The sequence below is a fragment of the Euleptes europaea genome, chromosome 1 (genome assembly GCF_029931775.1).
Source record: "Euleptes europaea isolate rEulEur1 chromosome 1, rEulEur1.hap1, whole genome shotgun sequence".
NCBI classification, from domain to species: Eukaryota; Metazoa; Chordata; class Lepidosauria; order Squamata; family Sphaerodactylidae; genus Euleptes; species Euleptes europaea.
Genome location: NC_079312.1, coordinates 16,583,782 through 16,597,884, shown reverse-complemented (window position 1 = coordinate 16,597,884; position 14,103 = coordinate 16,583,782). Strand labels below are relative to the sequence as shown.

Sequence of the window (14,103 nt, the reverse complement as noted above, 5' to 3'; positions counted from 1 at the left end):
TTATTGTGGCCTGAAAGATTCTTATAGCCACAGGGACAAATTGGTTTCCTTTTCTGTAGAAAAATTGGGTAATAGCTGAAAGCTTACTCTTAGTTGAGACAAGGGCTCGCTCCCTATGTAAAGACCAGTTCAAATTGTGGGGGAAAAGCAACCCCAAATATCTAAACATTTTGACTTGTTCAATTTCCCTATCCCCAATTCTCCAGATCTCCCGTTTCCATGATATGGCGAAAACTAAAATTTTAGTTTTGGTATAATTAATGTTTTAAAAGTTTTTATCGCAGTAAGAAGCAAAAGCTAACAAAGCTCGCTTCATGCCTACTCTAGTATAAGAAAGCACCACTGCGTCATCTGCATATAGCAAAATGGGAACATGGTAGGAGTTCAATTTGGGGGGATCGTTTCCCTGAACAAACATATGAGAGGGGAGGTCTGAGACAAATAGATTGAACAGGGCAGGGGCTAAAATGCAGCCTTGCTTCACTACTTTGGTTACCAGGATCGACCCCTCTTCTTGTGGAGGTTGGATAGGATCATATATCTAATTCTGAATCTGGCACCCGTGTGTATCAAATAACCCATTAAATGGGGCCAGGTACACTTAGGAGACTTACTCCAGCCCATAGCAACACCCGAGGATTGCAGAAAAATCCCAAAAAAGATTTTTTTTTACAAATTTAACATTTTCAGAAAAACACAGATCTGGTGAAATACGTTATGAGATCTCGGTTGTCAGTTTGGAGAAGGAAGGAGCAGTGGTGACGTGAGACAGGCAGGCAGGAGGAGAAGCAAGGTCTGCCACCCTCACCCACTCTTGCCACCACGTGAGCCTGGCAGGTAGGTGGGTGGAGTTGCAGCTGCCACCACCCACACACCCCAACTCTGTGGGCAGGCAGGGAGGAAGGAAGGGAACCACTCCTGCCCCTATGCCATGACCCCCTAAACCAGGCAGGTGGAGGCAGCAGCACTGCAAGTGGGAAGGGCAGGTTGGGGAGGGAGAGAGGGAAGGGGAGCCACCATTTCCCCCCTCACCACTGCATTAATCAGGCAGGAGGAGATGGTGGCGCATTAGATTGACAGGGTGGCTGTTCAGTGGCCAGCAGGGCAAGTGGGGGTGGGATGATGCCCCCCGTGTCTCATTTAGTCCCGTTATCACCAGATCTTCCTGAAGTGTAGTTGACATATTAGTATGATTGTAAACATTGAGACAGTGCTTTAAAGTGCAGTGTGGTAGATTTGAACTGATGAGGCCTGGATTCAAATTCCTACTCAGCTATAGGGTTGCCACCCTCCAGGTGGGTGCTGGAGATCTCTCAGAATTACAACTGATTTGAAAATGACATAAATTGCCTCCCCTGGAGAGAAAGGCTGCTTCAGAAGATGGACTCTATGGCATTATGCCCCCCTCCGGCCCCTCCCCAGCTCTGCACCCAAAATCTCCAGGAATTTCCCAGGCCACAGTTGGCAACCCCAGCAATGAAGCTCAGTAGCTCTTGGCCTAACTTCCCTCACAAGGTCGTGGTGAGAACAAACTATGAGCACCCAGTTTGTTGGAAACCCAGTTAAAGGAGAGAGAGAGAGACGGCTGTGTGGATGAAAAGAGTTTATCATGATTTGAAGAGATACACAAAAAAACAGGAATTAGAAACCTTTAACCCAGCAGGACCCTGGCTACGCAAACCCCCCTCCTGAATGTCTTTCCAACTGGAGAGTTGGGGAGGGCTCAAGCCAATAAATGAAAAGCACCCTTGTGGTTGTCCGGCTGTCACAATATACCCTCCCCCCCCCCCAATAAAAAATTCAAGGCAGCCCAGTTTTCAAGGTAACATAATTTTATCATAAGAGCAACATCATCTTTGCAACCAGTGGTATAACTGAACCACAACTGCGATGAATGGAGCAGCCTTGATAGGGAGAGGCCATTTCCTCACAGGTGCTGCCCAGTAAAGCATTGAAAAGAGGAAGGCCAGAATATTGACTTTGGCTCTTCTTCCTCCGCAGGATCTTTGGTGGTTCGCCTTGTTCTTGAGAGGAATGGAGGCTGGAGGAGGCCGAGCTGGGGGGTGGGTGGGGGAGTCTCTTCACAGCTCTCCTTGACCACAAGCCTGTTTTTCTTTATAAACTGAAATGTGCAACTGTTGCTTCCAGAAATGAGATACTAAGGGGGGGAAAGGGAATGTTGGGAAATGGAGGGGAAATGTCATTTCCCTCCAGTCAGTTTGGGTGTCTGGGAGCCTGGACAGGCCTTATTGATGCTCCTGGTGTGGAGAGACGGTCGGTCTTAAGAAGAGAGTTTGAGGTGGCCATTTCCCATCATGTAAAAGAAGGGCAGGATGGTCTCTCCAGAGAAGGAGGCTCCGGAGAACTCGTGGATCAGGGATCCTCGGTCAGCATCAAAAAAGGCCACTCGGCCACCAGCGTAGTTCAGGCAGACTCGGATCCTCTTGGGCTCCCCGGTCAGGGTCAGGGGAGAGTTACGGCCTGTTTCAGAAGCCTTATAGCAGCCCCCCCACTTCCCCACAGCCCAGATCCCTTTCTCAGGACTAAGGGTGATCCATCCCTTCCTCCTCATGGACTTTCTGGCCATCCCCATGCGCCATTCTTCCTCGCTTCCCACAAGGACTTCCCAGAAATGGCGGCCTGCTGTGAATCCCTCACGGCCCAGCACAGCAGGATATATGTCAAATCTCTCAGGACTGCTGGGCAGAAATTGAGTTTTTTCTCCCTCTCTCACGCTTTTCCTACCCTCAGACAGGAAGAGTTGGGGATGGGCCGTGTCTGGATCCAGAGTCACACTTGCTGTTGGGGGAAAAATGAGGAGACAAGAAGAGAAGCGTTTTCAGCCGGGAGGTTTCTCCCCCTCTGCCCTGTCCTGCATCCTCCTCCTACCATTCCTGTCCTGCTCCCACCTCTTCATAACCCTCTCTCCTGGATTTCACAGGCTCTTCCTGCCTTCTCCTTACCTGCTAAAAGGCAGAGCAGCCTTCCTTGGGTTGCCAACCTCCAGGTACTAGGTGGAGATCTCCCGCTATTACAACTGATCTCCAGCCGATAGAGATCAGATCACCTGGAGGAAATGGTTGCTTTGGCAATTGGACTCTATGGCACTGAAGCCCCTCCCCTCCCCAAACTACCTCAGGCTCTGCCCCAAAAACCTCCCGCCAGTGGCAAATTGGGACCTGGCAACCCTAAGTCTTTCTGTGTGCTTCAAGAAAAGGCAGCTAAAATCCACAATAAAAACCCACAGTAACCCAACCCATTTCTTCCCAAATCCTGTCCCAAGCAGAGAACCTTAAGAGAAGAGAATCAGGGATATTTCAGTCACAGGATTTCCCCCCTAAGAAATCACACGAGAGAGCATTTACATAAAAACCCAAATCACATGAAAAATGAGCAGAGGCACAGAATGCGTTAAACACATCTCAAAACAGGGAATACCACTGAATTTGGCTTTCATTGACTCTGAACAAAACAGATACTGGCATTTGGGAACATTTTGGTTGGACTTGGGGTGGTTTATGTATTTTAGTGAAAGAGCAAAGATTGGACTAAATGCAGCTTCTCAGGGAATGTCCTGTAAGGTAACGTTACATAAGCAATAAAGTGGAGCAAATGTCCTGCCTGCACCTTCAGAGGATGCCTGAGATCCTGAAAGGTCAGACCTTCACACCACAGCCTGAAGAAAGGATCAGCCTTTCACCCTTCTGTCTTTGTAAAGGTTGTAACATCCAGCCTGATGAAGACCTCTGGTGTGCTTAAAAGCTTACACAACATTTTGTGCCAATTTAAATAAAAAATAATGAAAATATTACATAAATTTTGTTCTTGTTGTGAGATTTTGCATGGACCACTACAGCTGTACAAGTTTTTCCTGGTTCCCAAGAATGATATTTCTACCCAATCCAGCAGCACCCGCCCCCCTCCATCTCATTCTAGCGATGCCTTTCCCTGTATATTGTCACACAGAAAGGCCTAGAGACTTACTTTTTAATGAAGGCAGGGAATTCAGAGAACCAGGAACGCATATTGGTGAAAAATTATATGTAATGATAATTGCTTATTTTTTAAAAACAAAATCCCCCCAGAGGTGAGGGAAGGAAATTATTACCACAAGGAAAGGGTCAGGAAAATGTCTGCCACATAGGTGGGGAAATCTGAATTTTCCCACCCACATAGCAGCCATCCAGGCTTTCCTGCAAATCAGGTTTAAGAAAGATCAGAGAAAATCTGGGAAACCCCAGAAGGTGTACAAACGTGGTGATGAAGCAGGAGGGGGGGAAATCACTTCCCAAAATGGATGAACCCAGGGCTAATAACCTGTGAGAAGATGGCCAGGGTCAAGCTAGAATATACAGAAATATCTTTGCCACTGAATTCATGTCCCCTCCCTGCTCCTGTGGAAGCAACTTATTGACAGCTCTGCAAAAACTAAGCCCTTTTGTGGTGTCCTCGGTGGCAGTTTTAAAACAGCTGCAGTATTACAAATTGGAAGCCCTTCTGCATTAGAGTTACCATCATATAGCTATCAAACTTCAAGCATGGCCTACCCTGGGCTGGAAAAACAAATGCCTCAATAGCCAACTTTGGCAGAAGAATACTTATTTTATGGAAATCAGCCAGGCAACAAACGTCCTTAGACATCAAGAACGGGTTTCCTGGCCTCACGTATATTTTGCAGAGCCTTGAAAACGATATTCGGATGCTTGCAAATTTGGCAGCACCATAGGGTAACATGTTTTAAAAGCAGACATAACTTTTCAATGAGGCAGAACTGGTTTGAAAGAAACTTTGCTGCCCTGAACACACACATACATCTAATATCCAGGAGATACCTCTGCAAAAACCGGTTCTGCAACTTTACTGAAAGCTTTGGGAAAGGATATGTTGCGATACACCATCAGTGCTGTTTGAAAACGTATTCATTTAAAATTCATTTAACCGACCCTACACAAAAGGGAGCAAAACAGAGCTAAGCCAGCATTCGACCTGCAAACGTCTGCCTTCCTTTTCTCAGAATTCACTCTAAAATATACTCAGGAGTCAACCATTTTTCTCTCATTTCAATATGGCAGCACGTACATGAAAGGAGGCAGTTCATCCCCTCAGAGTTCACCTTGTCTTTTACCCTGACAGACCTCCTCAGAACAAGAAGGAACTGGCCATGGCAAGGAGGGAGAGAGGTTGAGGACAAAACAAGAGCGTCCAGTAATGTCATCTCTGGAAAATCACTAAGCAGAAGAACAGAAATTGTAAGGTGAAGCTTTTTAGTTAAGAAATAATTGCACAGTGTATGAAGAAAAACTTACCTTTCTGCAAGAGAAGTCCAGAATCCAGAGTGTCTGAGGAAGCAAAAGAAACAAAAGTGAGCAGCACACCCTTGTGCCTGTCACTCATCAGGTGACAAAAACATCAGTAAATAATATGGTCTCTTTTTCTCTCAAGGAGGGAAGGTGTCATGGTATAGCCCCGACTCATCAGATCTTGAAATATCCGCAGGGTTGGTACTTGGACAGGACACCAAAGAAGATTCTGCAGATTAAGGAAATGGCAAAGAAATCTCTGCTTCTCACTTGCCTTGAAAACCTCTTTGTGGGGCTGCCATAAGTTGTTCGTGACTTGATGGCACATGCGTACATATTTCTTCTGAGTTTTGGCTGAAAGGTTAAGTAACACCTACTTCTGGGGGGAAGGATTTCAAATTTTATTGATGTGAAAATATTCACATTCCTTTTCACTAATCACTTGGAGTGACTGGAGATTGACTTCATAGAAAGTATGCTAAGGACTGCGGCTCAAGGGTCCACCCCAGCTGAACTTAGGATCCTCCCAAAAAAAGGTTCCATCCTAAGCAGACTTACCCTGTCCTAACTCCTCTGATTTCAATGGGCTTAGAAGGGTGTAAATCTGCTTGAGACCCCACCCTCAGTTCCCCCTGAGACCACTCTGTGGGCTCAGCTACGACATGCTCAAGCAAACACAGACTCTCAGTCAAAGAGACCAGTTTTGATTGGTCCAATTTGGTTACAGACACGCTGCAATGAGGATAGGGATAGTTATTTCTGAAAGGGATGGGTGGGTGTCTCCATTAAATGAGGATGCCCTGAAGGGCAGTTTCCTCCCGCTCCCTTTCATTTTAGGTGCTCGTTCCACCGCTACCTCCCAGTTTGCCAGTCCATGGACACAAATGACTGGAGAGCAGCAACACAGAATAATTTTGAGAAAATCCACACAATGCAATTTTGAACTAAAGTCGCAGGAGAAATCTGATCAGAAAACCTTCCATGGTGAACTACCTAATTGGTACATACATTCCTCGTATTCCTGGGCCTTCTAATGATATAAGCCGGGGTCCCCAACATGGCGCCCACCAATCCCTTTATTGGTGTCCGTCAAGAATTTAATGAAGAGGCCAGGGCAAGGTGGAACTTTTGTCAAACAAGGCTTCTGATTGGCTGTACAGCTTTTTTAAAATGTTGCTTTCCAGCTTCTGCCACCAACAGGGAAGAAATGGTCGATGAGGTTAAAGTAGTAGGCACCCTGGGTAATAGTGACCATGTAATCTTGGAATTTACAATCTTGGGGAAAGGTAAAGCTGTACTTAGTCAGACATATAGGTTGGACTTTAGGAAAGCAAATTTTAACAAATTTAAACTTATGCTGGGTAGAATCCCATGGTCAGAAATACTTGAGGAGAAGGGCGTTCAAGAAGGCTGGGAGTTTCTTAAAAATGAAATACTGAAGGTGTGATGGCAAACCATTCCTATGAGAAGGAAAAATGGGAGGAGCCTAAAGAGGCCAGGGTGGCTCCATAAACAGCTTTTTAAAGACTTGAGAAATAAAAAAGACTCATTTAGGAAGTGGAAGAAGGGCCTTATAACCAAAGAGGAATATAAACAAATAACTAGCCCAGGATCCTATTTGCCTTTTTAGCTACCGCATCATACTGCTGACTCATGTTGGTCTACTAAGACCCCAAGATCCTTTTCGCACACACTACTGCTAAGACAAGTCTCCCCCATCCTATAATTATGCATTTGATTTTTCCTACCTAGATGTAGAACTTTACATTTATCGCTGTTGAATTGCATTTTATTGGTTTTAGCCCAATTCTCCAGTCCGTCAAGATCATCCTGTATCCTGGCTCTGTCTTCTACCGTATTTGCTACCCCTCCCAATTTAGTATCATCTGCAAATTTAATAAGCATCCCCTCTATTCCTTCATCCAAATCATTTATAAAGATGTTGAACAACACAGGACAGATCCCTGAGGCATTCCACTAGTCACTGCTCTCCAAGTGGAAGAGGAACCATTAACAAGCACTCTTTGGGTACGATCTGTCAACCAGTTGCAGATCCACCTAACAATAATAACCCACACTTTCCCAATTTGTCAACTAGAATACTATGTGGAACCTTATCAAAAGACTTACTGAAATCTAGATAAACTATGTCTACAGCATTCCCCTGATCCAGCAAGGTAGTAACTTTCTCAAAAAAGGAGATAATATTAGTCTGACATTACTTATTCTTGAGAAACCCATGCTGGCTCTTAGTGATCAGATCCATCCTTTCTAAATGCTCTAGGACTGACTGTTCGATGATTTGTTCGAAAACCTTTCCTGGTATAGAAGTCAAGCTGATGGGTCGGTAGTTACCTGGATCCTCCTTTTTCCCCTTCTTGAAGATGGGGACAACATTTGCCCGCCTTCAATCTTCTGGCACCTCACCTGTTTGCCATGACTTTTCAAAAATAATGGACAGAAGTTCCGAAATTACATCTGCAAGTTCTTTGAGTACCCTTGGGTGCAATTCATCTGGCCCAGAGGATTTTGTTTCATTTAAAGAAACCAGGTGTTTGTGCACTACCCCAATGCCAATTCTAGGCTGCAAATTCCTTCTCTCATCACATGTTCCGTTTATGCCACGTTGAGCACCACTTCCCTCATGAGAAAAGACTGAGGAAAAGTAGGAACTGAGGAGTTCTGCCCTCTCTTCATCTCCTGCTACAATTTCACTTTCCGGTCCACGAAATGGGCTTATCTTGTCCTTGTTCTTACTCTTACTCTGTACATAGGAAAAGAACCCTTTTTTGTTGCGTGTAGCGTCTCTTGCTAGCCTAAGTTCATACTGAGTGTCCAGATCACGCGAAATGATGGTATCGCTTTACTCTGCTCTGGTTAGACCTCAACTAGAGTACTGTGTTCAGTTGTGGGCACTGCTATTTAAGAAAGATATAGACAAGCTGGAATGTGTCCAGAGGAGGGCAACAAAGATGGTGAGGGGTCTGGAGACCAAGTCCTATGAGGAAATGTTGAAGGAGCTGGGTATGTTTAGCCTGAAGAGGAGAAGACTGAGAGGGGATATGATAACCATCTTCAAGTACTTGAAGGGCTGTCATGTAGAGGAGGGTGCTGAGTTGTTTTCTGTTGCCCCAGAAGGTCGGACCAGAACCAGTGGGTTGAAATTAAATCAAAAGAGTTTCCCTCTAGACATTAGGAAGAATTTTCTAAGCGTTAGAGCAGTTCCTCCATGGAACAGGCTTCCTTGGGAGGTGGTAAGCTCTCCTTCCCTGGAGGTTTTTAAGAAGAGGTTAGATGGCCATCTGTCAGCAATGCTGATTCTATGATCTTAGGCAGATGATGAGAGGGAGGGAACCTTGGCCATCTTCTAGACATGGAGTGGGGGTCACAGGGGTGTGTGGGGGAGGTAGTTGTGAGTTTCCTGCATTGTGCAGGGGGTTGGACTAGATGGCCCTGGTGGTCCCTTCCAACTCTATGATTCTATGATCTTCCCTGTGTGACTGAAGACAAGTTGCAGCAGTCATTTTGTGGCTGGCTTCACTTCCAGTGGCATCTATTTTGTGGCTGCGCTCACCATGCTGTGTCTCAATTCCAAAGGTGGCCCCAAGCTCAAAAAGGTTGGGGATCCTAATATAAGCAGCCTAAAACACATCTGTCCCAAGCTAATGTCCAGTCGGAAATCCCTGCAGCATTTCTTCATTACCTTTGAATTGCTTCTTGATACCCTCCAAAAATAGATTTAAATCGGAGAAGTCCCAGATGTGCCACTTCTGTGCAAGGGGAAAAGCCACTGGATCCTCAAACACCTCCTTTTTTTTGTACCTTGAGAAAAAGCATGAAATTGTACTGAAATTGTGCTGGGGGGGGAGCCCTTCCTCCCCCGCAGAGGCATTTCAAGGCCCTACAGTCTCTTCTTCATTCCCTAAAGTTGTTGTGTGGCTTAGGGGAACCCAGACCCGACTCTGAAAAAAGCAAACATCAAGTTGGGCCTTCAGAACGCCATCCCCTGCCCAGATCTGCCTTGCAAATGCCCAGCCGAGGAAAAAGAAAGCTGGGGTGGTTAGAGCTCTGGAGTTTAGGGTTAGAGTTAGGGGAGGGATTGGGGCTCAGGGGAAGAGCATCTGCTTGACGTGCAAAAGGTCTTGGGTTCAATCCCTGGCATCTCCAGGTCAACGGATCAGATACTAGGTGTCAACCCAGACCCCCCCCCCCCAATACTACTTCATCATTTCCTGTTGACGAGACTGTGTTTAAGCTGCTTGCCACTGACGGATGGATGGAGATCCACGATCTCAATTGCACCCGACTTGGCCCTCAGCCACCATCCTGAAGGACCATATTCTTCACAAGATACCCAGAGCCCTCCCAAAGTAAAAGAGGTTAATGAGCAAGAACCACTTACCTCTGCAAGGTGCTTCTGGCACCCTAAAGAAAAATGGCAGAGAGAGAGAAAGAAGAGGAAACTCAATGGTTGCTATAAGGCCACACCGGGGAGACCCCCTCAGACCCTGGAAGATTCTGCACTCTGGCCCTTCTCCTGTGTCCAGCTAGGAGACCCCCCAGCTCAAAGGCTGAGGGGCATCTCCATAAAGTGGGATAAGATCTTTGTGAGGTTAATATTAGAAGACAAAGTAGAGCCATTTCAGCGGAGAGTTGGTGATCTTCTTTGACAATTCAACAGTGGCTACTTTCCCAAAAGGATTTTTCCTCACATGGAAGGCAGGAAGCCCTCCAAGTAGCTTCTGTGGCCACCTGTGGATGCTGAGGCATTCCCAGCAATGTTCCTTGCATCAGCCCCGCATCGCTGTTATTTCCCTTCTTGTCACTGGAGAGCATTTCCCAGGCTTTAAAAAAAAAAGCTAAATTCCAGTAGCATTGTAACTACATGGTGGTCCCCAGCTTTCATTTTCTTGTAAATAAGGTCCTTGTTGCAGAGGGAGAACTGCAAATGAGCAGCCTGCACTTTACTTCTTTTCAAATAAAAGCTAGAAATCAGATTATAATGTTACAACACTAGAACAATCGAGGCATTGCCCCTTTTCTTTAAAGCAGGGGTGGGAAACCTATTTCCCACCAAGGGCCATTTAGAATCTCATTCGCAGGCCATACAAAATTATCAACTTAAAAATTAGCCGACCAAGCCCCAAGCAGGCAGTTGCCCCAGATGACACCCCCCCCCTCCGGCACGGGCAAGCAGGCAGGCAGGCATGGTCTGTTGCACCAGCCGGGTGTAGCCAACCAGCCACACACCGGAGTTGCTCCTGCTCTGCACGGCTCCTGCTACCTCTGCCTGCAGGGGTGAAATTAGGACACACTGGCTAAGAACTCTCCCCCACACACACACGCATTCTGGCCCTGCCCCCTTTAACCTCTCCATTGTCGCCACTTCCACCCCCAGCCCTCTTGTAGTTCAGAGGGAATAAGTTTCTCCACAGCCCAGGTGGGAAAGGGTTAACAGTTTCTCAGGCGGTCCTAGCAGCTCCATAGCTAATGACTCTTCTGCGAGGGGAGAAAAGGTTCCTTTTCTTAGCAAAACAAACTCACATCTGCCTTGAATAGAGGCTATTCCTGCAGATCTCCAGTCTTAGATCCTTCTGAGCTAGAGATCTGCCAGGACCCACAAAGGGCCAGACCAAATGACTTCGCGGGCCTTAAACGGCCCTCGGGCCTGACATTCCCCACCCCTGCTTTAAAGCCTGAGAAAAGCCCTCAGATGGGGGGGAGGGGGATGGTGGCCACAGGGGCTGAGAGGAGAAGCATCAAACTCTGTCACCTTTCAGCCCTTTAAAAGGCTTCCCCCCTTTTCCCTGAAGCACTGCAACATGGTTAAGCCAGGAAAGGGGGGTCTGGGCACAAAGGCCATCGCATCTGCACATAAGTGATGGGTTGGCAGCAGCAGGCTCAGCAGTGCCAGCAACGGGTGCGCAGGTGCCATTCCCCTACCACTGGTTGCTGCTGTTGTGTGCGTATGTTCATTTTTGTGCACCAATATTCAAGCAACAAGTATGAGCTACGTTCACCCCAACATACATATCCTCCTTTTAAATCTTGCTGTAAAAATCTTGCCTATGACCCTCGTTTCTGGTGGTTGGGAAAGAGCTACCCGAGAACCTGGTATGACTTGAATGTAGTTCCCCAGACACACAAAAACACTGCGTTTCCAGGGGGTGGAATTTGCATGGCCGCTTGATAGTTTTTTGCAGCCTGCTCCTGGCTGGAGATGCAATGAGGCAGAGGGGAAAGCAGCCCATGAACAGAGATTAAAACTTGCTAGCAACACAAACGGGCTTGTTTGCTTCCTGCCTAAGCGAAGGAGGCACAGAAAGGGTTTGGAGGCAGCCTCCTCCCAAAGGGGAGCCTGGGCTGTTCCTGCCACACTCTTACCTGCAGGAGTTCAGTGGCCAGCTGCTGACACTTCTCCTCCATCTCCCGGATGAGGCTGTCCAGAGAGGATAGTTTCCTGGAGAGTTTGGCCAGGTGCTGGTCCCTGTTTCTTGCCACCTCCTTCTCCACCTCTTCCATCTGGACCAGCAGAAGTTTCTCTTGTTCCTCCAGAAATGAGTGTAGTTGCCTGAACTTGGCTGCCGACTCTTGCTTCTCTCCTGTGGTTTGCTTCTGAAATGTAAAGAAAAGGAAATCGGGTCAACATAACAAACACAGCTGGTCTTTGCAGTGCAAGATCGACTTTAGGAGATTCCTATCAGAAGGGCACTTTGGCCTTTCACAGAGATCACCTTGGCATTTGGCAGGGAAAAGGAAAGATTCCCATGGACTCATCCTGAGGGCCAAAGTACATCTCACTCCAACTACTGGGGAGGTTCTTTCAGCCACAGAAGGCGATGTCTGCAGCAGAAAGTCGAAGGGACTTCTTGAGTCCATTTGTTTCCCCCCAAAAAGACATTCCATATGCTAACCCCCCCACTTCCCAAAAGGTGAAAATATATGATGTTTGAGTAGAAATACCACTGTGGAGAAAAGAACTAAGAAGCCCCTTCCCCTCCCTTGGTCTCCCTGGCTGCATTTTGGGCAAGAAAAAACCGCAGGAGAAAAGATCAACACGCTACTGAGTATTCCAAGTACTTTCCCACTTAGAATGGCTGAACAATCCTTGGCCCAGTTCGTGATTGTTGGAGCACTTATCAGCACTTCTACCCAGCATTTCTTGGTGAGGGGGGAGAACCCTCATCTCTTTTCAGGGACTTCTCCTGGCTTGCATTGTTGGTGGATGCACACAAATGGAGAATCAACACATAGATTTATTGCCCAGGATTTACCCCAAAGCACAGAGCACCTTGGAGAGTCAACTGATTCTGCTCTAAACAAAAACCCTCAATAACAAAACAAAACGTTCTAGATCTGGATGAACAACCAGGGGCAGCCAACTCACAGGGCAGCCCTAGGTGATTGCCTAGGGCGTCAGAGGGCAGTGAGTGGCAGGGGCACCATGGGTGTGCAGTTCTGCACCATCCTTAGCCCCACTGCCTGGGTACAACTCTGCTTAGAATTGCAGTGTTAAGTCTACCTTTGGAGTCCTGGTCTGCTTGAATACTGACCATCTGTGCACGGAATTTCCAAACTGGAAGAGGGGGGATGTTTGCCTCGAGGGGTTGACTTTTCTGCTATTTTTACTTGATCCCCCCCCCCACAATACTAGTTCTATGTCACTTCCCAGCCATAGTGACACTTACGAGCAAGTCTTGGCTTTCCTTTAATACGCCTGCTTTACATGCCACAATTCTTTTTCTCTCCTTCTTCAGCCTCTCCAGACAGTTGCAGAACTGATCCTGGGGGAGGAGAAACCCAAAAGTGAAATTGGTTCCTTTTTTAGAAGTTTATTATAAAACATAGGAGAAGCAAAATGGTCAAGTAAGGGCTTAACTAAATGTAAGTGCCCTGTGTCCATAACAAGATCTTCAACAACATTTCCCATATGCTGAACACAGGTAGTAGCTTCCTTATGGGGATGGTGCCCCAGTTTCTTCTGATACCCACCAAGAATGCAAAGGTGCAAAGAAATTTGTGGCATGGAGATGGACTCCATGCTTCACCCTCCTGCCCACCAGTCCACCCCATGCCCTACCTCAGGAGAGTTTTTTGCATTAAAAATATTCAGTCAGTATAAATACACCCAGGAGCGAGAATTTTTGTTAAATGACAAAAGCTCATTTGAGGGGGGAGGGTGAGAATGGAAGGCAGGAAAGTAAATGGCACTGGATTTGGGATGGTGGAGGAAATGCATACCTTCCATTCCACACTTTCCCAAACTCTCTCTGGCTATGTTATGTCAAGAAAGAGCACACGAAAGCAGGAAAACTCTGTGTGGAAGTAACCACAACTGGGGGTTGGGAAAGGATTTCTTATGGTGCCACAATGCAGTGGAAGGGCCATGGCTCAGTGGGAGAGCATCCACTTGGCATGCAGAAGGTCCCAGGTTTACTCTCCAGCATCTCCAGTTGAAATCAACAGGCAGCAGTTGACCTCCACCTGAGTCCCTGGAGAGCTGCTGCCAGTCAAGAGTGGACCTGGACAGACCAAGGGTCTGACTCAGAATAAGGCAGCTTCATGCGTAGCCCTCCCCCCCCCCCAAACCTGATTGAAACTGTTACCTCACAGCTACTGTTTGCAAGTGGGGGACACAGACAGGTACCAAACCTGCACATATTCTCCCCCCGCCCCAGGCAACTCAAGGGCAGCAATTGAACGTGAGAAAGCCGTGGTGGGCGGTGGTTAAAACTGGGGGTCAGGCGGCTGCCTCCCTCATAGCTCAGCCATGCAACCAGCTGGCCACACGTCAACACAGCCA

The 14,103-nt window shown here is 47.1% G+C and overlaps 1 protein-coding gene across 1 annotated transcript in view; it reads right to left on the bottom strand.

Moving 5' to 3' along the window:
• Positions 1-2,281: 2,281 nt before the first annotated feature.
• Positions 2,282-14,103, bottom strand: part of LOC130494078 (uncharacterized) — a 34,532-nt gene continuing 22,710 nt past the window's right edge. The window contains exons 11-16 of the mRNA XM_056867728.1: positions 12,989-13,084; positions 11,685-11,915; positions 9,703-9,725; positions 9,004-9,122; positions 5,303-5,339; positions 2,282-2,795 (exon numbers count right to left, since the gene is read on the bottom strand). Coding sequence (XP_056723706.1) covers positions 2,282-2,795; positions 5,303-5,339; positions 9,004-9,122; positions 9,703-9,725; positions 11,685-11,915; positions 12,989-13,084 — 1,020 coding nt within the window. The remainder of the gene's footprint in view (positions 2,796-5,302; positions 5,340-9,003; positions 9,123-9,702; positions 9,726-11,684; positions 11,916-12,988; positions 13,085-14,103) is intronic.